Genomic DNA, 24,602 nt, shown 5'->3' on the forward strand with positions numbered 1-24,602 from the left:
TAGGGAGGGCACAGCACCATATATGAATGGGAGTTTGTTGGTGTCAAGCAGAGACCCAATCAGTTCTTTAAAATCCATCTTCAGATGTTCTGATCTGCCCTTCATAATGTCATTGAATCCCACATGAACTATGATAGACTCAAATTTCCTGATGCAAGTAAAAAATGTTTGGTGGCAGCTTCTTGATGTCCTGTACTCATGCTCCTGAATACCACAACGTGTTTTCTCCAGGGATAAACATTTCACACCATTGAACTGCCCAATACAATGGCCGGAGAAGGGGATGGAGAAATCTGCCCATTCCTACCCCTCACACAATTCATGGAACCTTTCACGGGCCCATGAGAAGAAGGATACCGTATGCCCGCAGCTCCCGGCAATAGGTCCAGACCTACCACAGCCGGAAGAGCCCCGTCAGATGCAGAGAGAGGGAAAGGATCCAAACTCGACAACGAAGCCGCTGTTGGAGTCAGCGCAGATGGAGTCAGCGCAGCTGTTGCAGACCCAGGCACTCCCAGCGATGAAGGTGGAGGTAGATCAGGCACCAGTGCGGCGAAGCTATTCCTCATATCGATCGCAGACAATCTAGTGTGCTGCTGCCTTCGGTTTCCACTACTTGTGAGATGGGACCAGCGGTGATTGGAACAATCCTCTTGCTGTTCTCCATCTCCTCCCCCACAAGATGGAGGAGGAGAAGCAGATGGAGACGACTTCCTTGGCAGGCAAGTTCCTGCTAGCACCGAGCAGCGTACAACCACAGGAGTTGAGAACAACAAAGTTCCAATTTACGATTTCCCCATAAATTCGATCATCATTGAAATTTGCTTGCTAAGAATAGCCGCTTCATTCCTGTAATCCTCCGAAAGAAAACAATTGCTGCATTGCAACTCCGGATTATCAATATTTTCCATTCCAACACTGGAAATTATAGGAGCATCATGGCAAAAACTGACAGACCGGCCAGTAGCTTCTATCCCCAGACAATCAGGCTGCTGAATAGCCACCACTCGTCAGCTACCTGCTACCCCAGTCCCCCTCCTGCCCCCTGGAATTTCTATCCTTACCTCCCCCTGCTCCCCCTATGGACATTTTACCCTCCCCCTCACCCCCCAATGGACATTTATCCTTGTTACTCACTCGTCATTTCATGGACAAGTATCCTTGTTTACACACCACTTTTAACTGCAGCAACTGTACATAATTTAAAACTAGTTCTAAATATGCACATACACTGGAGTTGTGGTCACGAATTTGATGACTTGAGACTTGACGTGATAAAAAATAAAATGACTTGAAAATTATTTGGCCAGGTGTTGTAATGTTTTGTCACTCATTTTGTGGCACAGAGTCTACGTGGATTACTCTACACACAGCCGGAGACAGTAGCCGCAGCTTCGCACATGCAAAAAAAACATGCAACAGATTGGCTAGTGAAACGCACGCTTTGCAGTCTGATTGGATCACTAAACTGTCAATCAACACAGATCAGGTAGCTAGTGAACAGATTGCTGATTTGCTGTATAGCTATAGGATCAAATGCAGCACAAACATAAAATTGTAGGGAGAGAGGATTGCCATTAACAAATACATTTGCAGCTCCAAAAATTGTTTGGAAATCAAGACTATTAACTGTTTACTGGGGCAACAATTACTAGCATATGCCTACTGGTCTTTTGGTACGGTACAATTGCTTGAAATTGGTAATTTACTCATTTAAGAAGCTTGCATTTGTAAATTGTTCTAAAAATGAATTATTACTGTGGCGAAGACAGTTGTTTTTTTAAATGTATGTTTTCTCTTGCTTTCACCTGTTTAACTGCATAGGTCCTGTGTGGTAAATCTCTATTCCATCTAATATTACAATAATTGCTAGCGTGTCATCATTCCATCCACATATTGTTTATTGCAACACATATACATTTCTGTCTGTTAGGCTTACAATACATTTACATTTAATAGCCAACCATTTCTTACCATGCTCTGAGTGGTTGCGATGTTATTAATAGTGCACATGAACGCAAGACTCATGAGGTAAAAGTATGTTTTCCTTTGTTCATATTTCGCAGGTAAGGTTGGAGTTCTGTGTGCCTGTGTCCTATGTTTTGTTATGCGTAATAGCAGTATGCGCACCCCAGTACGCAAAGAAATAGGCTATGTGGCCTGGCCCCCACACTCCTGTTAGACAGATTCAATATGGTTTCTCAAAGGGAGGCTGTACAGTCTTGCCCTCTACCAGTGTCTGTTCAGATGGGACATGTAAAGCCTGATACATATGTTTTGGGCTATTGCCCGTGTATATTTCGTAAATCTACTAGTCCTGTGAATAAATCTACACTGAGTACGTCAACCTGCCTTGCCTTCTGCTGATTCCATGCCCTTACAACTGCTACAAGGTCCGAATGTTACAATTATAGTGAACAAAAATATAAATAAATTAGGCCCTATCTATGGAGTTCACATGACTGGGACATCATATATGCATCTCTTGCTCACAGATACCTTAAAAAAGGTAGGGGTGTGGATCAGAATTACCAGTCAGTATCTGGTGTGACCACCATTTACCCCATGCAGCGCAACGCACCTCCTTCGCATAGAGTTGATCAGGCTGATGATTGTGGCCTATGGAATGTTGTCCCACTCCTCACCAATTGCTGTGCGAAGTTGCTGGACATTGGCGTGACACGCTGTCATACACGAAAATCCAAAGCATCCCAAACATGTTCAATGTGTGACATGTCGTGAGTGTGCAAGCCAGAACTGGGACATTTTCAGCTTCCAGGAATTTGGCCGTGCATTATCATGCTGAAACATGAGGTGATGGCGGTGGATGAATGGCATGACAATTGGTCTCAGGATCTCATCACAGTGTCACTGTGCATTGAAATTGGCATCAATCAAATTCAATTGCGTTCGTTGTCCGTAGCTAATGCCTGCCCATACCATAACTCCACCGCCACCATGGGACACTCTGTTCACAATGTTGACGTCAACAAATCGCTCGCCATAAACGTGGTCTGTGGTTCGCTTGGTTGGACATACTGCCAATTTCTCTAAAATGACGTTTGAGGCGGCTTATGATAGACAATTTAATGTTTAATTATCTTTCAACAGCTCTGGTGGACAGTCAGCATGCCAATTGCACGCTCCCTCAAAACTTGAGACATGGTTTTGTGTGACAAAACTGTACATTTTTAGAGTGGCCTTTTATTGACCCCAGCAAAAGATGCACCTGTGTAATTACCATGCTGTTTAATCAGCTTCTTGATATGTCACACTTGTCAGGTGGATGGATTATCTTGGCAAAGGAGAAATGCTCACTAACAAGAATGTAAATAAATTTGTGCACAAAAAAAGCTTTTATGGAACATTTCTATAACATTTTATTTCAGCTCATGAGACATAGGACCAAGGGTTGTCAGGTAGCCTCAATAAATAGACAAAGATTTGAAGTTGAACAAGTTGTTGCATGATTCTATTTTTTTTACTAGATTTAAAACTTGTGACTTGACTCGAGACCTAACCTGCTATACTTGGGACTCGGAGCTTGTGACTCGAAAAATAGTGACTTGGTCCCACTTCTGATATACACTGAGAGTACAAAACATTAGGGACACATTCTCTTTTTTGTAGGGGGTAGGACACCTGCTCTTGGGACAGTTCTTGAAACAAACCGGTGCGCCTAGAACCAACTACCATACCCCGTTCAAAGGCACCTAAATGTTTTGTCTTGCCCACTGAATGGTACAAATACACAATTAATGTCTCAAGGCTTAAAAATCCTTCTTTAACCTGTCTCCTCTCCTTCTTCTACATGGATTAAAGTTGATTTCACAAGTGACATCAACAAGGGTTCATAGCTTTCACCTGGATTCACCTGGTCAGTCTATGCCATGGAAAGACCAGGTGTTCTTAATGTTTTGTATACTGTGTACGCAGTAATGCATTCGGAAAGTATTCAGACCCCTCGACTTTTTCCCAATTTTTTGTTACATTACAGCCTTATTCTAAAATGGATATATTAAAACATTTCCCGCATTAATCTACACACAATACCCCATAATGACAAAGTGAAAACAGGTTTTTATAATTTTTTGAAAATGTATTCAAAGTGAAAAACAGATACCTTATTTACACAAGTCTTCAGATCCTTTGATATGAGACTTTAAATTGAGCTCAGGTGCAACCTGTTTCCATTGATCAACCTTGAGATGTTTCTGCAACTTGTTTGGAGTCCACCTGTGGTAAGATGAATTGATTGGACATGATTTGGAAAGGACCACACCTGCCTATATAAGGTCCCACAGTTGAAGGTTCATGTCAGAGCGAAAACCAAGCCATGAGGTTGAAGGAATTGTCCGTAGAGCGCCGAGACAGGATTGTGTCGAGGCACAGATCTGGGGAAGGGTACAAAAAACGTCTGCAGTATTGAAGGTTCCCAAGAACACAGTGGCCTCCATCATTCTTAAATGTAAGACATTTGGAATAAAAAATACTCTTCCTTGAGCTGGCCACCTGGCCAAACTGAGCAATTGGGGGAGAAGGTCCTTGGTCATGGAGGTGACCAAGAAGCTGATGGTCACTCTGACAGAGCTCCAGAGTTCCTCTGTGGAGATTGGAGAACCTTCCAGAAGGACAACCGCCTCTGCAGCACTCCACCAATCAGGCCTTTATGGATGGAAGCCACGACTCAATAAAAGGCACATGACTCTCAGACAATGAGAAATTGAACTCTTTGTCCTTAATACCAAATGTCACGTCTGGAGAACACTGTAGGGATGGTGGCAGCATCATGCTGTGGGGATGTTTTTCAACATCAGGGACTGGGAGACATCAGGAACTAGTCAGGATCGAGTATGGTTCTCAATCAGAGGCAGGTGTCATTAGTTGTCTCTGATTTCCTCCTGTGTTTCGGGGGTGTTTGTTTTCAGTCTTTGTGTGTCTGCACCAGACAGAACTGTTTCGGTTGTTTCTTTGTTGTTTTGTTATTCAGTGTTCAGTTTGGATTATTATTAAAAATCATGAACCCTTACAACGCTGCACCTTGGTCCTCACCTTCTTCCACCGACGACAGTCGTTACACATATACACATACCATATACAGACAAATAAATACAGAAAAAAATACAGAAGCCACTTTAACCCAGTCTGACACAAAGAGAAGATTCATATGGTAGACAAGCCTATACACAATCTATACACACACACACCATTAACCAAGCTAAATATTTGTACTATTTAATTATAGGTATCCCTTTTTCTTTTATTCCAAGCTTCATCTAAATATTCCGCAAATGGAAATACACAATGGACAAAAAACATTTCTCCTCATCACTCAGCCACATAATGCCAGGGTATATCTGGTATGTTTTCTGGAATAATAGCAAGCGTATACCGTGGTAGAAAGGGCAATAGAGGATCAAATTAGTTTTATTCTCTATTTCTTCGAGGTCACAATAATTACATAGTCTTTCCTCTTACATTTCACCACAATACCGACCTGTTTCAATACGCAGAGGCAATATCCTTGATTTTACCTGTGCACATAGCAATCTCATGTGTTTTTTTAGGTTATACATCATTTTTCTCTCACTCACAAATTCATCCTTAATCAAACTAAAGGTTCTCAATTTGGGTTTATGATTAATCTCCTCCACCCATTTTTTTTCATATATCATCAACAGTTGTTTTTAATCATATCTATGTCTCCCTTCATACAAATGTTCACAGTCAGACTGTTGAAAAATGTCAAACATTTCAGTTGTCCATGCTCCCCCTATGGATAGATCCCATTTGAAAAACCTTACTAGCTATTCTGGCAGTTGGCATATCCAACAATCTATTCCAAAGTCTCACCATACACGCCTTCCATCTCACCTCAGAGTGTTCCCAGCCCATGTCCCCAGTTATTGCAAGTATAGGTGCAAACTTCTGGACACCTAAAGAGTAACCTAATGCTCTGTTATGGACATGTTCATTTTTGAGACCCCACACTCCCGCTGAATATGTTCATCAATAAAAATTCCCAAATATTTATAAATGCTAATAAACTCAAGAATCTCTTAATCAAAACAAAACAGAAAAACACTTCTCTTAGTGCATTTTAGAAAACCAGCTGCTATCTGTGTTTTTGTCTGGTTGATCATGAGTCTCCATCTTTTACACCAATTGCCTGCACATAATAACATGTTCTGCAGGTCTTGTTTAGTTTCTGCCATCAAAATAATATCATCAGCATATAAACGGATACTTAGCATTTCACCATCATATTTTACTCCAATATTTAACTGTTTAATTTCTTTTGTCAAATCATTTATAAACAAAGTCAGTGATAAGGCATCTCCTTGTTTTACAACCGAGGGTGCGGGAAACCAATCGGAACGATATTCATTAACACACACACACAAGTAATTGGTGCTTTGAAAAGAGACTAGTTGCGTGATAAAATTTCCCATCAACCCCTGTCTTTAACAAACTGTAGGCTTAAAGATCGCTATTTATAAAATCAAAAGCTTTATGGAAATCAATGAAACATGCAAAATTGGCTTCTCTTCATGTTATCTATTTCTAATTATTGTACAGAAAACCATTTAAGAAAACCATTTTGTTCTTCCACCAGAATGTTTTGGTACTCCAAAAATGTAATTAGTTTATTGTTAAGGATGGATGAATATAATTTATAAACCGTACTTAATAAACTTATGCCTCTATAGTTCAGTGACACTCTCAGGTCAATTTTTGAAGATTAGGCAATGGGATTCACAATAGACTTATACCAAATGGATAGCAGTATACTGTACTGAAAACAAATTTGAAGCAAATTATAAAGGACATCAATTAATTTAGGGGATTTTAAAACCCTCATATGGTAGTTCATCAATGACAAACTCTTTCCCATTTTTTGCAGCATCAATCACTTGATGTCTGCCACAGACTCCTCATTTAAGTTACATATATAAGAAGGTTCTAACATTGTATTTCTCCAGTTTAGTTCTCAGGGAACATATGTCTTTATAAAAGTATTCCTATGCCACATTTTCATTACCTGAGAACACATGCTGTTTTTTCTTAAATTCCTTCCAACACTGTTCTCTTGTATTCCTATCTTTTCACTTTAAAAATAAGTGGTCAGCCTTGCGCATTATTGACCATAGATCCCTTAACTCATCAGTCCAATTAGGCTTGTTTGGCTTTTCCCCCTTTCAGAATATATAATATCACAAACATTTTCATACCACACATCTAAATCAAATGTTGTTTCTTGACATCTTTCCAGAGTTTTGATGAGGTTCATCAGAGCTCTACATGCCATTTCAGAACATAGAAAGTAATTTGGCACATTTCTTTTCTTACATTTAGGCCTATGCGGGGTATATATATTTTGCCCTGTGTGATGTACAACAATACATGGTTGAGAAAGTTCATGGCCAACAGAAAATATTATAAATAAAAGAGAATTGATCAGGAAGTCTTCAACCATCTGTGTAAGAGAACACCTTAAATTCCAAACAAGTTTCTAGACAGTCGTGGAGGTTTTCCTTTGCCAGATATGGATGTAAAGTTATCGCATTAATGATACACATTTTAGAGTCACAAAGGAATTCTAATAGGGTTTCCCCATGATAATTGACAAAGTCATCCAAAGCAACACTCAATATCATTTATATAGTCATCTAACCTCCCAATTTGACTGTTAAGATCCCCACATATGTAAATAGCATCTGCTTCTGTATATAGGTATACTTGACTTAACAAATGACTATAGGAGGATAATCTACCCCATTTGGACTGTTCAGATGGCAAATAGCATGAAATCACAACAAAACAATAATCTGACTCCATATGTTCAAAGTGCAAACCAATAATTCCTTCTAAGGCTTTATCGATCAATTCAATTGTATATGCTTTCATCATATCAGACTTTACACATATTCCCACTCTCCCAGCGCCTCTGGGGGCTTTCACATTAGTTTTTATGTTGTGTCCATAGTTACTTGCAGACGCAAATGCGTTTCATTTATTGAGATAATGTCTGGGTTTAAGGATTTTAGTATTATTATTCGTAATTTATTGTTCAAGGTAGTCCATCCATTAACATTCCAATGCGCTATTGAAATAAAATCTCGTAGGGGATGGGAAGCCCCTCAGTATGTAGTAGGTCTCTCCACCCCATGTCCTTGTCCGCGTTGTCCCTCTGGTTGATCTTGTTTCATGACCTGTCCGCTTCCAGTGACAAAATAGTCCTTTCAGTTCTGTGAGGCGATCGGTGTGAGGCGATTGATTGGTGTGGGACTTGGCTGATCGAAGGAAGACTTTATTATAATCAGGATGATCTCGCAGATGACAATCCTGAATGGATTTATCTAAATATATATGCAAGCTGTCAACTTTACTAATCATTCCTTTTTCAATACTCAGCTTCATTTTGTCCATATTTTTTCCATTTTATTGTTTTACCTAGACTGCTTAGCCATGCTATTGGCACCTTCTTTCTCTGATAAATCCGTCTCCATGCTTTTCTCATCACTTGTGTAGATTCTACTGGAGGCCATATGTTGAGCTCCCGACTGGCACAGTGATCTAAGCACTGCATCTCAGTGCAAGAGGCGTCACTACAGTCCCTGATTCGAATCCAGGCTGTATCACATCCGGCCGTGATTGGGAGTCCCATAGGGCGGCGCACAATTGGCCCAGCGTCATCCGGGTTCGGCTTGTTTGGATTGTATTTGGCTTGTATTGTGAATAAGAATTTGTTCTTAATTGACTTGCCTAGTTAAAAAAAGGCTAAAAAGAAATAGATTACTCGCCAAACTATCCCCAACAAGTCTGTCTATTGACTGTATTTCACCCTCACAGGATTGAAACTTCAGCTACTTCCATTTACAGAACCACTGGTAGAAACCTGTATTAGAGCTAATGTTGGCTTTGTCATAGCTAGTGCATTTAGATAAAAAGCATTTAGCTAGCTAGTGAGAGATTAGCATTAGCGATTAGCATTATTTAGGCACATGCCAGCTTCCTTAGATGAACTAACTCGCGTTTTGCAGAAACAGGCACAACTGTCTGTGTGCCTGATCAGTGACAGGCGACGGCCGTCGGGGCTTTGTTTATGGCCTAGGCAGCCGCAGGAGTAAGAGAGAGGACTCTATCGGAGGCTGAGGTAAAGCAAAGCCTAATCACAACAATTAATATCTGGTTGATTTCTTATAGCCTGTCTTGTTTGAGCATTGTAGAGAAGAGGGTTGAAGCAAAATATTGTTATGGATTGAATAATTTTCTGCAAGGTGCTCCCAAAATAAAACTCTCGGTCGCAAAACTAAATATTTGATTGCATGTTTGGTCACACTTTAAAGCCCTAGTTACGGACTAAACCGAATTATGCGCTGCTGTCAGTCTGGCACGCAATCATCACATAAAAAATCCTCCCTTTCAAATATGTGGTAAACATTTCTGAATACTTAAATAATATTCTCCATCTAACCATAGAGATGTCATTATGAAAATACTAAGCTGTTAACCATAAATCCATTATTTTAGAAAGAAGAAAATGAAGATGTGAAACATCACTACCAGACAAGTCAAAACCATCCAATCTGTACAGTCTAAGATTGGAGACATAACAGATATGAAACATGGTGACAGCGGAGACAAGTTGTCGGCAGAAAAATTACTTTTGCCATTGAGAGACTGAGTATCAAACTTGGAAGTGACTAGCTAAGTAAGCTAAGTAGCTAGCTAGCAAGAAGGCCTCCAAAGCAGCTGAAGGAGGAGAAAAAACGTGTTGCAAGATGGAGAGTGCACTTGTATTAAAACCACCATCAACATTATGCTTGGACACAAACAACCCGGTGAAGAGCTGGAAATCGTAGAGATAGGAGTTTACACTCTACCTGAATCTTTACACTAGCAGATGCAGAGGGAGACTGTGAAAGTAAAAAATGTTCTCCTATCCATTGGAGAGTAAAGTAATAATTAAGTAGTTTTTGGGGGTATCTGTACTTTACCATTTATATTTTTGACAACTTTTACTTTTACTTCACTACATTCATAAAGAAAATATACTTTTTACTCATAAATTTTCGCAGAGACCAAAAAGTACATTTTGAATGGTTAGCAGGACTGGAAAATAGTGCAATTCACGCACTTATCAAGAGAACATCCCTAGTTATCCCCACTGCCATCTGGTGGATGAACTAAACACACATACCTTGTTTGTAAATTATGTATGAGTGTTGGAGTGTGACTCTGGCTATCCGTAATTTAAAAAACAAATAAGAAATTTTGCCGTCTGGTTTGCTTAATATGAGAAATTTGAAATTATTTATACTTTTACTTTGGATACTTCAGTATATTTTAGAAATTACATTTAAAACCAATTACTTTTAGACTTTTACTCAAGTAGTATTTTACTGGGTGACTTTTACTTTTACTTGAGTCATTTTCTATGAAGGTTTCTTTACGTTTACTCAAGTATGGCGATTGGGTACTTTTTCCACCACTGGGGGTAGGGAGCTCTGTGAGACGATGTGTTTAATGTCAGCGAGGAGGACAGTGAAGTAGCTTATTGATGCATTAGACATGCATTGCAACCAAACATTTTACAAGACTGTTGAGAGGTATTATAAATATGTAAGTCCTAGCCAGTACATGCAATTTTGGTGAAATTAAAGACTCATTGATCTGTGATAGAATTGTTTGTTCACATACAACTTACCTCTTAGAGAGAGACTAAGAGAGGATAAGAGAGGATAACCTGACAGACAAATATGCATATATGGAGATATGTAGAGCTGCTGAGATGTCAAGTGAGAACAGTAAAACAAGTCAAGGTAATTGTCACATTGTCTAATGATTGGAGACAGGTCAAATCAAATCAAATCAAATTTTATTTGTCACATACACATGGTTAGCAGATGTTAATGCAAGTGTAGCGAAATGCTTGAGCTTCTAGTTCCGACAATGCAGTAATAACCAACAAGTAATCTAACTAACAATTCCAAAACTACTGTCTTATACACAGTGTAAGGGGATAAAGAATATGTACATAAGGATATATGAATGAGTGATGGTACAGAGCAGCATAGGCAAGATACAGTAGATGGTATCGAGTACAGTATATACATATGAGATGTGTATGTAAACAAAGTGGCATAGTTAAAGTGGCTAGTGATACATGTATTACATAAGGATGCAGTCAATGATATAGAGTACAGTATATACGTATGCATATGAGATGAATAATGTAGGGTAAGTAACATTATATAAGGTAGCATTGTTTAAAGTGGCTAGTGATATATTTACATCATTTCTCATCAATTCCCATTATTAAAGTGGCTGGAGTTGAGTCAGTGTTAGTGTCAGTGTGTTGGCAGCAGCCACTCAATGTTAGTGGTGGCTGTTTAACAGTCTGATGGCCTTGAGATAGAAGCTCTTTTTCAGTCTCTCGGTCCCAGCTTTGATGCACCTGTACTGACCTCGCCTTCTGGATGATAGCGGGGTGAACAGGCAGTGGCTCGGGTGGTTGATGTCCTTGATGATCTTTATGGCCTTCCTGTAACATCGGGTGGTGTAGGTGTCCTGGAGGGCAGGTAGTTTGCCCCCGGTGATGCGTTGTGCAGACCTCACTACCCTCTGGAGAGCCTTACGGTTGAGGGCGGAGCAGTTGCCATACCAGGCGGTGATACAGCCCGCCAGGATGCTCTCGATTGTGCATCTGTAGAAGTTTGTGAGTGCTTTTGGTGACAAGCCAAATTTCTTCAGCCTCCTGAGGTTGAAGAGGCGCTGCTGCGCCTTCTTCACGATGCTGTCTGTGTGAGTGGACCAATTCAGTTTGTCTGTGATGTGTATGCCGAGGAACTTAAAACTTGCTACCCTCTCCACTACTGTGCAGGAATACCTAATAGGGATTTTTATTTTCTCCACCCAAACAAAAGAGTGAGGTGTAAACCTCTAAATAATACACGGACTAGACACGTAAAACAAGTGCACAAATACACATGTAATCGAAGCCAATGCAAAAGCACAGGTACTCACAGGACCAACGAACATGGTAACAATGACCGACAAGGACAATGGGGAACAGAGGGCACATATACAGTGGGAAGAAAAAGTGTGTGAACCCTTCATAATTACCTGGATTTCTGCATAAATTTGTCATAAAATGTTATCTGATCTTCATCTATGTCACAACAATAGACAAATACAGTCTGCTTAAACTAATAACACACAAACAATTTACATTTTTCATGTCTTTATTGAACACACTCACTGTGTAAATTCACATTTCAGGCTGGAAAAAGTATGTGAACCCTTGGATTTAATAATAGGTTGACCCTCCTTTGGCAGCAACAACCTCAACCAAATGTTTTCTGTAGTTGCGGATCAGACCTGCACAATGGTCAGGAGGAATTTTTGACCATTCCTCTCTACCAAACTGTTTCAGTTCCACAATATTCTTGGGATCTCTGGTGTGAACAGCTCTCGAGGTCATGCCACAGCATCTCAATCGGGTTGAGGTCAGGACTGACTGGGCCACTCCATGACGTATTTTCATCTGTTCAAGCCATTCTGTTGTTGATTTACTTCTGTCTTTTGGGTTGTTGTCCTGTTGCATCACCTAACTTCTGTTGAGCTTCAATTGGCAGACAGATAGCCTTACATTCTCCTGCAAAATGTATTGATTAACTTAAAAATGTATTTTTCCATCAATGATAGCAAGCTGTCCAGGCCCTGAGGCAGCAAAGCAACCTCAAACTGTTTCATTTATATTGTAGGCTGGAGATTAGGTGACTGTATGAGGTGACTCACCTAATCATCTCCAGCCTACAATTGGCTAATTCATCCCCCTCTCCCCTGTAACTATTCCCCAGGTTGTTGCTGTAAATGAGAATGTGTTCTCAGTCAACTTACCTGGTAATATAAATAAAAAAGTTTGAGGCTTTTTAATGTTGTTGTGCTGTGCCTTTTTTTCTCCACACATAGTGTTGTGTTCCTTCCTTCCAAACAACATAACTTTATTTTCATCTGTCCACAGAATATTTTGCCAATAGCACTGCAGAACATCCAGGTGCTCTTTTGCGAACTTCAGACATGCAGCAATGTTTTTTTTTGGACAACAGTGGCTTCATCCATGGTGTGTCACAACCCATGCACACCTTCCTTGTTTAGTGTTTTACATATCGTAGACTCGTCAACAGAGATGATAGCATCTTCCAGAGATTTCTGTATTTCTTCAGCTGAACCTCTAGGATTCTACTTAACCTCATTGAACATTCTGCACTGTGCTCTGACAGTTGTCTTTGCAGGACGGACACTATTAGGGAGAGTAGCAACAGTGCTGAAATTTCTCCATTGATAGACAATTTGGCTTACCGTGGACTGATTTTTAGAGATACTTTTGTAACCCTTTCCAGCTTCATGCAAGGCAACCATTGTTAACCTTAGGTCTTCTGAGATCTCTTTTGTTCGAGGCATGGTTCACATCAGGCAATGCAACTTGTGAATAACAACCTCAAATTTTGTGACTGTTTTTAAGGGGCAGGGCAACTCTAACCAGAATCTCCAATCTCGTCTCATTGATTCGACTGCAGGTTAGTTGACTCCTCACTCCAATTCGCTTTTGGAGAAGTCATTAGCCTAGGGGATCACATACTTTTTCCAACCTACAGAATGTTTAAATTATGTATTCAATATAGACAAGAAAAATACAATGATTTATGTGTTTTTAGTTTAAGCACAGTGTGTTTGTCTATTGTTGTGACTTAGATGAAGATCAGATTTTATGTTAAATTTATGCAGAAATTCAGGTAATTCCAAAGGGTTCACATACTTTTTCTTGCCACCGTATAACATATTAATCAGGGGGAATGGGAACCAGGTGCGTGTAATTTTATTTTACCTTTAGAACAAATTCTTATTTTCAATGACGGCCTAGGAACAGTGGGTTAACTTCCTGACTGATGTCTTGAGATGTTGCTTCAATATATCCACATAATTTTACTTCCTCGTGATGTCATCTATTTTGTGAAGTGCCTCCTGCAGCAAAGCAGTCCCGCAACATGATGCTGCCACCCCCTGCTTCATGGTTTGGATGGTGTTCTTCGGCTTGCAAGCCTCCCCTTTATCCTCCAAACGTAATGATGGTCATTATGGTCAAACAGTTCTATTTTTGTTTCATCAGACCAGAGGACATTTCTCCAAAAAGTACGATCTTTGTCCCCATGTCCAGTTGCAAACCGTAGTTAGGCTTTTTTTATGGCAATTTTGGAGCAGTGGCATCTTCTTTGCCTAGCGGCCTTTCAGGTTTCTGTCAACATAGGACTTGTTTTACTGTGGATATAGATACCTTTGTACCTGTTTCCTCCAGCATCTTTACAAGGTCCTTTGCTGTTTTTCTGAGATTGATTTGCACTTTTCGCAACAAAGTACTTTCATCAGAACGTGTCTCCTTCCAGAGCGATATGATGGCGGTGTGGTCCCATGGTGTTTATACTTGCTTACTATTGTTTGTACAGATGAACCTGCTACCTTCAGGCGTTTGGAAATTGAACCAGATGAACCAGACTTGTGGATGTCTACAAAAAAATGGCTGAGGTCTTGGCTGATTTCTTTTGATTTTCCCATGATGTCAAGAAAAGAGGCACTGAGTTTGAAGGTAGGCCTTGAAATGCATCCACAGGTACACCTCCAATTGACTCAAATGATGTCAATTAGCCTATCAGAAGCTTATAAAGCCATGACATAATTTTCTGGAATGTTCCAAGCTGTTTAACGGCACAGTCAGCTTAGTGTATATGAACTCTGACCAACTGGAATTGTGATGGTTAATTATAAGTGAAATAGTCTGTCTGTAAAGAATTGTTGGAAAAGTTACTTGTGTCATGCACAAAAGTAGATGTCCTAACCGACTTGCTAAAACCATAGTTTGTTAACAAGAAATTTGTGGAGTGGTTTAAAAACTAGTTTTATTGACTCCAACTGTATGTGTAGACCCCAGACAACTAAGAAAGCACTAAAGATAAGTTACTTTCCTATCCCAACAATATATGACATCTTACCGGACCTGTCAAAGCAAGAGTATTCAAAGTGTGTGACGTCAAGAATGGTTTCTGGCATGATACAGTATATCATGCTGAAACACTCCACGCTTAGGATTGTTCAGCATAATTAACAACCATTTCAACATTAACACCTGTTACCCCCAATATCTCTTTTGTAGTCTCCACAACAACCTTCAACCTGTAATTTCTGCTTTCCACAACCGAAGTCCTACTGATAACCTTACAACTAAAAGTGGCCTTTGACGCCACACATTCATGAGCACAAGATTTCTGAACGGGCCTCGAAACCATGCCAGAACCATCAGAAGCACCAGCCCCGACAGTAGGTCCACTTACTACAGGTACATCCATGTAGGCTCCATCAGTCCGCACTGTAGTTCTACCAATCTGTTTTCCGTCCTCTGCATATGAAACATCCTGACTGTTCCTATATCTCTGAGCCTCTCTAGCATCTCTCTGTACCTGGCATCCACCAAATGCTGCACTGTGTTCTCCCCCAAATTACAGCTCTTAACCTTCAAGTTCACCATAATCATGTGCCCCTCCACCCTTGGCACATTCTTTTCTTTCCTTTACACTGAGCAGCTACATGTCCCATTCTTTGGCATTTAAAACACCACAGTGCATATGGGACAACTAAGGAATCTTATCTGTACTTTTCCAGGCAAGACTTTCTCAAACCTCAGAATCACTGATAAGCTTTCACTTCTTTGACCCTCTTTCCTACTGATCAACCTTTTGGTCTCAATCACTCTACCTCCCTTGAGATCATCTCTGGACATAGATATTGGGACTCTAGTGATGACTCCCCTCAATCTAGCATAAGCACCAGGGACATGGCTTTTAATCATTTTTCTATTAAGCTTTACATTTTCAGAATCTTTTCTTGCTGAGCCTGGCAACCACACAATATTAACAGTCTACCATTTCCAATGACCCAAGCTAATTTCACTTCTTTATCTACGGCATTATTTAGTCAGATAGGGTGTAAGTGAAGCACTGTGGTCTCATCAAACACTATCACCACTTTCCACTCCAACACATCATTACTCTTGCTTCCTAGCTTGGCCCTCTTTACTAGATGCTTCACTGCTTTCTGTATCATGATCTCTCTTCCTATGTCTTTCCACTACCAACGATTACGGTCAACCTGGTCGTTGGGCAGTTGATACAACTTAATTTGGTGTTCTTTTCTCCGGCTATTGTTCAAACAAAATGTTAAGCAACAGCTTTTCGACATCTTAAAAGTAGGGTGAGTTGAAGAAACTCAGTTGGAATCAGCTCTTTGGCTGATAATCACGACGTACATTTCATGTGATAATCTGTTCATGCAAAAAATTTGATGTTTAGAAAGTGTTTTTAGGTAAGATATAGTTTGTTGATTAAGGCGACATGGAAGTATATTAAGAAAGGACCTGAGAAGATCTCTAGGGTCAATTACCACCCTGCTTCCACTCGTCGTTCTAGTATCTTTTCTCGTATATATATCTCCCCCCAGAATTTAATCAAGTAGCTGCCGCGAGATTTCCATTCTGGGTTTCAGAGATAGCATATTTTATGACATCATAGTCAGGTTGTATACTGGTTATCAAACCTGTCGCGGTGAAAAAAAAGTGTTTTGTTGTTTTGAGCTCTCCTCACACAATAGTATGGCATTTTTTTGCAGTAATAGCTACTGTAAATTGGACAGTGTAGTTATATTAACAAGAATTTAAGCTTTCAGCCAATATAAGACAAAATCTGTGATCATGACACATGGCGCTACATGATTTACAATTGTTCCGTTGACGGGACTCCTATCTCTAAGAAGTAGTACGTTTTGCTAACGTCTGTGTAGCAACCAGATAAGCAAAAAGATGATATCTTTCCCAAGACGTCTTGATAGCGAAAAATGCATTTATACCTGGTTGCAATCGGTTAATAAGACATCACATCCCGTAATTAAGACATCACATCCCAAATTTAGCCCACTGGCCTTGTGTATGAACATACTCTATTTACAAACAGCTCATATTGTAAAGGGACAACAGAAACCTGGATTAGGGAGGTTCTGGTTTTGATTAATCCCTTTATGAAAAGATTCCAGCCGCTAATGAAAATGTCGGTAGACTTGGGTGCATGTGAATGTTCGTTGTAATGCCCAGCAACAAGGTTGGTGATCACTTAGAGGTGGCAGTTGCCTGGGTACAGAGTGGATGTGTTGATTTAATGGTGGCTCTTAAACATTGAAGAGTGGGTGTTGGTTGGTTGTCCACTGGCATGGGTTATGTCACGGTTTACATAGTTGCACCGGGTGTGATTTAATAAGAGGCAATGAAGGCTTTTGAAGCTGTCAACTGTCTGTCTGTACCTGTTTGTCTGTCTGTTTCTCTTGAACAGCTCCTGAACATTGCAGTGGGAACAGGTTTACCCAAATGGCACCCTCTTTCCTATTAAGCGTACTTCCTTTTGACCAGAGCCCATATGGCACAAATAGTGTGTTATATAGGGAATAGGGTTCCATTTGTGACGCAGACACATGCTTTTAAGGGTTTTCAACTTCATAAATTCACGCCACATTTGAGTTAATGTCCCTTAATTTGATCCACAGCCCATTGAAACCATGGCCACATACATGATATTTCCGCATGTCACATGCCAGTGCAGTTTGGTAAAGTTATCACAAGCTGTTCTTAGTTTTTCGACGAACTGAGAATTGGGAGAGGGATAAATCCAGCTTCCCAGAATGGAGCCTTACTTGGTATGCTACAGAGTGGGTTGGTTGTACCCTCACTGGGCATGAATATGGATGGGACCTGGCTGGGCTGATGTGTGTGTGCGTGAGTTGGGACACTGTGTGTGTGTATATGTGCGTATGTGGTGTGTGTGCATACATATGTGCATTTGCATGTGTGGTGGAGTCTGGGGGTTGGAAACAGGATGCTGGGGGTTGTTTCGAGGGGCCAGTGTGCAGCAGTTTTTGAGGAAACAGAAATGTCACGGCTGGCTGGCTACGGTTCCCTGGGTGCTGGCTGTGGCCGCCTGGATCTTAATTTAGCGTGGCTGATCAGTGCCCGAGTGACAGTTTGGGGAGGGCAGGGGCTGTATGGGGGTAAGGAGATTTCTGGGCTTGGGTCATTACGCCCAATTGAAGGTTTATGGTGCCGCTCCTCCCTGTGTGTGCAATGCTGGACAGGTTTAGAGACACACTCCTACATCATTTTCCTCTGGAAGCTCACTCCCTCTTCTGCTTTACCTCTGCACCTCTCCTGCTGTCCTTTTTTAATGTTCTCCTAATTTTCTTCTTCACACAGGCAGCAGACACTTCATCAGTTCTCTTCCGACCTTTTCTGTTTTCTTTGGTTCTCTTCTCTCCTGTTCTTTTCTCTTTTTTCATCTTCTCTTGTCAGTCGAACCTTGAATGTTTTTTTAGATTATTTGTATCATTATTTTGCTGTGTGCGTTATTATCTGCCTCTCCTCCGCTGCAGTTACTTTGAGCTGGAGAGCAGTGGCCTGAGGGAGGAGATCCGATACCACTACAGCTACAAAGGCAAGCCTCGCTCAGAGTCCTTCCCCTACCGACTAGCCGACGGCCAGTGGCACAAGATAGCCCTCTCCATCAGCGCTACACACCTATTGCTGCATGTTGACTGCAACAGGTAAAAGATACACACAGGCATAAACACATGTAGGTGCACGTACGCTAACACGCATATTGGGTAGCATACAATCTGCCCATCACCATGAGTGCTACAAGTAAATTCCATACTACCTACAAGTACAAGCAGTAATACAGACTGAAAGTCAGGCAATGGAAGCATTAGCTTGAACCTCAAAAGAGGTGAAGAGGTGTTTTTATAACTGGCAACACTCATGTCACCTTAAGCGTAAAATGGTGTCATAGCTAGCAAGATATTATCAGAGGTGAAACCCCTGATACTGCTGTGAACTAACACTGTAGTAACTCACAGGTGGATGCACACACACGTACACTAATACACTCGTGCACATGCAGTAAGTCACGCACATATACATATGCACACACAAGCACCACAGCTTCCACCACACACACACTCTCTCTCTCACACACACACACGTTGAGAGGCTGTGATATTCCCAGCCTTCTCCCATTGCCACGTTCCCTTTGAGCATTCAGCGAGTGTCACCAGTGTCCCCGAGAAGTGACACAACTGATAAGCTCTGTATGCTCATCAAGGTAAATATTTGTTAACACCTATTGTTACTCTGGTGACAGGCTGCAGACAGTATGGGATAAGAGGCAAGCTGTAGACTGTAGGTATCTGTATTTGTGTCACATATCTACACATGCACATACTTATGCACACAAATACGCACACACACAGAGAGAGTCTCATAAGTCTCATTAAAGCTACAAAACTGTCAGTGTTCAACTTTAGCATATGATAACAATGCAACAGAGCAGATGAACCAGAATGACTATGAAGGCGGCTAATTAACCCCCCCCCCCCCCCCCCCCCCCCTCCAAGTGTTTATTTCTTTATTGGACATAGCATACTTTAAAAACACCAGGAAATAAGCTCCAATGGATTTTAATGTACAAATTATTTCCCCAAGTATTCCCACGCATGATAGAGAGGTTTGAAATGATTGTCTTTTAGTCAAACATTATATCAGTTTGGGCTTTTTGCCTTCAATTTGCAGTCTACAAATAATTTGAAATTAAAAACTGGGTGCTTTGAGCCTGAATGTTGTTTGGCTGACAGCGGGTATGCCAAAACATTTATTTTACTGTTCTAATTATGTTGGTAACCAGTTTAACCAGCAATAAGGAACCTCTGGGTTTTGTGGTACATGGTCAATATACCCCGGCATTCCCAGTTGCATCATGCATAAGAACAGACCTTCGCTGTGGTATATTTGCCATGTACCACACCCCTTGGGCCTTATTGCTTAATTATGTTCTGGCCCATGACCATCTGCTCAAGAAAAAAATTGTCATGTGGCTGAATCTAGTTGATGATCCCTGATTTATGGTGTATTTTTACGAAATTGTCAAGTTGATTTACTGCTTAAAACACCTATTTTAATCAGAAATTACTGTATTTGTATTGTGTATTTCTATAGAATTACTGTTAAACTGTAATATAAAATAATGTAGTTGTTTTATTTACAGTTAACTTAAAGTACTTTACCATATGTAAAATTAGAATAATTTCCCTTAAAAAAGTATTATTATTTTACAGGGTAAATAAACAATTAGATATTATTACTGTAATTGTACAAGAATTTGTTTATTTTTATGAAGAAAAACAAATCTGTAAAATGACATGTATTTTTTACAGTGCAAGTAGCTGGCTTTACGGATTGCTGTATGACTACAGTGGTTCGTCCTTTAAAAGTTGCAGCATACTGCAGCACAGCTTTCGTGGTGCCGCAGAATTCTGTAACGTGCCAACCACTGGCACCATAAATGCTAGTTAGTGCTAGTTTGACCAACAGCGGGCATCTTTGAGAAGCATTTGATAGCCTTCAATAGTGGATGTACTATCCAATTTGAAACCTTTTTTTGTAAGAACATAGTATATGGGTCTGATTGTAAGAAATTTTGCTTGATTAATATTATGGTTTTTCTATTCCCCAAAAAATGTAAAACCCTCTGGGTTCCTTGTACATCGTGACGTTCGGGAGTAGGCTAAAGTGCTGGGCTATTTAGTTAAAGAACCCTGATGTCGTGCGGGCACACGGGAGACCGGGGTTCAATTCCCCAATGGGGAGGAAGGAGCAGGCTGTCCTTTTAAATAAGAATTTATCAAGACCAGTCCCCATGCCTGTCTCAGAGCAAAGAGAAACGGTGCTAAAATAGTTGTAGGCTATTGCTTCTAACTTCAAAATGCTATGATTACAGTCTCAAAGGCCAGTATCCCAGAGTCATTTCTTCACTGGTGAAGTTGAGACTGATGTTTTGCGGGTACTCTTTAACTTCTTGACGCTACCCATTCCTTTAGCGGGATAATTGTCATCAGCAACCGCTGAATAGCATAGCGCCACATTCACATAATATTCCTAAAAATATTTATATTCATGAAATCACGAGTCCAGTATTGCAAAACACAGCTTAGCCTTTTGTTAATCCACCTGTCGTCTCAGATTTTGAAAATATGTTTTACAGCGAAAGCAATCCAAGTGTAAGTTTATCGATCGCTCAACAAAACATTAAGTACACTTAGCATCAAGTAGCTCGGTCACGAAAATCAGAAAAGCAATCAAATTAATCGTTTACCTTTGATGATCTTCGGATGTTTTCACTCACGAGACTCCCAGTTACACATTAAATGTTCCTTTTATTCCATAAAGATTATTTTTATATCCAAAATACCTCAGTTTGTTTGGCACGTTATGTTCAGAAATCTACAGGAAAGAGCGGTCACGACAACGCAGATGAAAATTCCAAATAATATCCGTAATGTCCACAGAAACATGTCGAACGTTTTAAAATCAGGTTTAAAAAAAAAAAATAACGATAATATATCAACCGCAAATGTCTATCAGTAGGAGAGGGGAAAACAATAGCTGTCCAAACTCTGTTGCACGAGCAAAACTCATGTGACCACCTGACGCGATGTTATCTTTCTGGCTCTTTTTTTCAAAATAAAAGCCTGAAACTGTGTCTGAAGACTGTTGACACCTTGAGGAAGCGATATAAAAAGGATTCTGGTTGATATCCCTTTAAATGGAGCAAAGGGAGGCTATGGAACATGGAGTTTTCAAAATAGAAGCCACTTCCTGGTTTGATTTTTCTCAGGGTTTCACCTGCAATATCAGTTCTGTTATACTCACAGACAATATTTTGAGAGTTTTGGAAACTTTAGAGTGTCTTCTATCCTAATCTGTCAATTATATGCATATTCTAGCATCTGGTCCTGAGAAATAGGCCGTTTACTTTGGGAACGTTGTTTTTCCGAACATAAAAATAGTGCCCTCTAGCTTCAAGAGGGAAGCTGCCAGTTGAGGACTTGTGAGGCGTCTGACGATTTATTTGTTTCTGGCCATTTTGAGCCTGTAAACAAACCCACAAATGCTGATGCTCCCGATACTAGACTAACTAGACTAGAGAAGGATAGTTTTATTGCTTCTTTAATCACCAACACAGTTTTCAGCTGTGCTAACATAATTGCAAAAGGGTTTTCTAATGATCAATTACCCTTTTAAAATTATCAACTTGGATTAGCTAACACAACGTGCCATTTGAACAGAGGAGTGATGGTTGCTGATAATGGTCCTCTGTACGCCTATGTAGATATTTCATAAAAAATCTGCCGTTTCCAGCTACAATCGTCATTTACAACATTAACATTACTCTATTGCTGATCAATTTGATGTTATTTTAAGGCACAAAAAAACGTGCTTTTCTTTCAAAAACAATGACGTTTCTATGTGACCCCAAACATTTGAACGGTGATGTATATATACAGTGCCTTGCGAAAGTATTCGGCCCCCTTGAACTTTGCGACCTTTTGCCACATTTCAGGCTTCAAACATAAAGATATAAAACTGTATTTTTTTGTGAAGAATCAACAACAAGTGGGACACAATCATGAAGTGGAATTTATTGGATATTTCAAACTTTTTTAACAAATCAAAAACTGAAAAATTGGGCGTGCAAAATTATTCAGCCCCTTTACTTTCAGTGCAGCAAACTCTCTCCAGAAGTTCAGTGAGGATCTCTGAATGATCCAATATTGACCTAAATGACTAATGATGATAAATACAATCCACCTGTGTGTAATCAAGTCTCCGTATAAATGCACCTGCACTGTGATAGTCTCAGAGGTCCGTTAAAAGCGCAGAGAGCATCATGAAGAACAAGGAACACACCAGGCAGGTCCGAGATACTGTTGTGAAGAAGTTTAAAGCCGGATTTGGACACAAAAAGATTTCCCAAGCTTTAAACATCCCAAGTAGCACTGTGCAAGCGATAATATTGAAATGGAAGGAGTATCAGACCACTGCAAATCTACCAAGACCTGGCCATCCCTCTAAACTTTCAGCTCATACAAGGAGAAGACTGATCAGAGATGCAGCCAAGAGGCCCATGATCACTCTGGATGAACTGCAGAGATCTACAGCTGAGGTGGGAGACTCTGTCCATAGGACAACAATCAGTCGTATATTGCACAAATCTGGCCTTTATGGAAGAGTGGCAAGAAGAAAGCCATTTCTTAAAGATATCCATAAAAATGGTTGTTTAAAGTTTGCCACAAGCCACCTGGGAGACACACCAAACATGTGGAAGAAGGTGCTCTGGTCAGATGAAACCAAAATTGAACTTTTTGGCAACAATGCAAAACGTTATGTTTGGCGTAAAAGCAACACAGCTCATCACCCTGACCATACCATCCCCACTGTCAAACATGGTGGTGGCAGCATCATGGTTTGGGCCTGCTTTTCTTCAGCAGGGACAGGGAAGATGGTTAAAATTGATGGGAAGATGGATGGAGCCAAATACAGGACCATTCTGGAAGAAAACCTGATGGAGTCTGCAAAAGACCTGAGACTGGGACGGAGATTTGTCTTCCAACAAGACAATGATCCAAAACATAAAGCAAAATCTACAATGGAATGGTTCAAAAATAAACATATCCAGGTGTTAGAATGGCCAAGTCAAAGTCCAGACCTGAATCCAATCGAGAATCTGTGGAAAGAACTGAAAACTGCTGTTCACAAATGCTCTCCATCCAACCTCACTGAGCTCGAGCTGTTTTGCAAGGAGGAATGGGAAAACATTTCAGTCTCTCGATGTGCAAAACTGATAGAGACATACCCCAAGCGACTTACAGTTGTAATCGCAGCAAAAGGTGGCGCTACAAAGTATTAACTTAAGGGGGCTGAATAATTTTGCACGCCCAATTTTTCAGTTTTTGATTTGTTAAAAAAGTTTGAAATATCCAATAAATGTCGTTCCACTTCATGATTGTGTCCCACTTGTTGTTGATTCTTCACAAAAAAATACAGTTTTATATCTTTATGTTTGAAGCCTGAAATGTGGCAAAAGGTCGCAAAGTTCAAAGGGGCCGAATACTTTCGCAAGGCACGGTAAGTGACTCTTATCCCCTTCTGCATATTTGTATACTATTCTACTTAGGTGGTAAAATATGATCTGCTTTTTACAAGCATTAAGGTAATGAGGTATAGCATACATTGGAGGAGACATTGGAACATTCCCCACCTGAAAGATCCCCTAATGGTGGTAATACCATAGTCCGCTTTTGTCTCGAGCAAGCACAGAATGACATTGGGCTTTGTTCATTAAAGAAATCAGTGGGGTGTAAGATGTTTATGTGGTGCTTTATCTTCACCTGCTAACCAGCTCGTCTGAGAGGAACAGGACACAGCTCTGCCTGGACAAAACTACTATAAGGATGAGAGAGGAGACATTACACAGGATAATGAGGCGTTGGATAAATTAAAACCTCAATCTGTGACACTTAAGGCTGTGTGTGTGTGTGTGTGTGTGTGTGTGTGTGTCTGTGTGTGTGTGTATGTGTGTGTGTGTGTGTGTGTGTGTGTGTGTCTGTGTGTGTGT

The 24,602-nt window shown here is 40.4% G+C and overlaps 1 protein-coding gene across 1 annotated transcript in view; it reads left to right on the forward strand.

Annotated features, from left to right (window-relative positions):
• Window positions 1-24,602, forward strand: part of LOC109895039 (protein kinase C-binding protein NELL1) — a 435,218-nt gene that overhangs the window by 97,502 nt on the left and 313,114 nt on the right. Inside the window, exon 4 of the mRNA XM_020488694.2 lies at window positions 18,526-18,696. Within this exon, the coding sequence (XP_020344283.1) occupies window positions 18,526-18,696 (171 nt within the window). The remainder of the gene's footprint in view (window positions 1-18,525; window positions 18,697-24,602) is intronic.

This window comes from Oncorhynchus kisutch, linkage group LG8, assembly GCF_002021735.2.
Source record: "Oncorhynchus kisutch isolate 150728-3 linkage group LG8, Okis_V2, whole genome shotgun sequence".
Taxonomy (NCBI): Eukaryota; Metazoa; Chordata; class Actinopteri; order Salmoniformes; family Salmonidae; genus Oncorhynchus; species Oncorhynchus kisutch.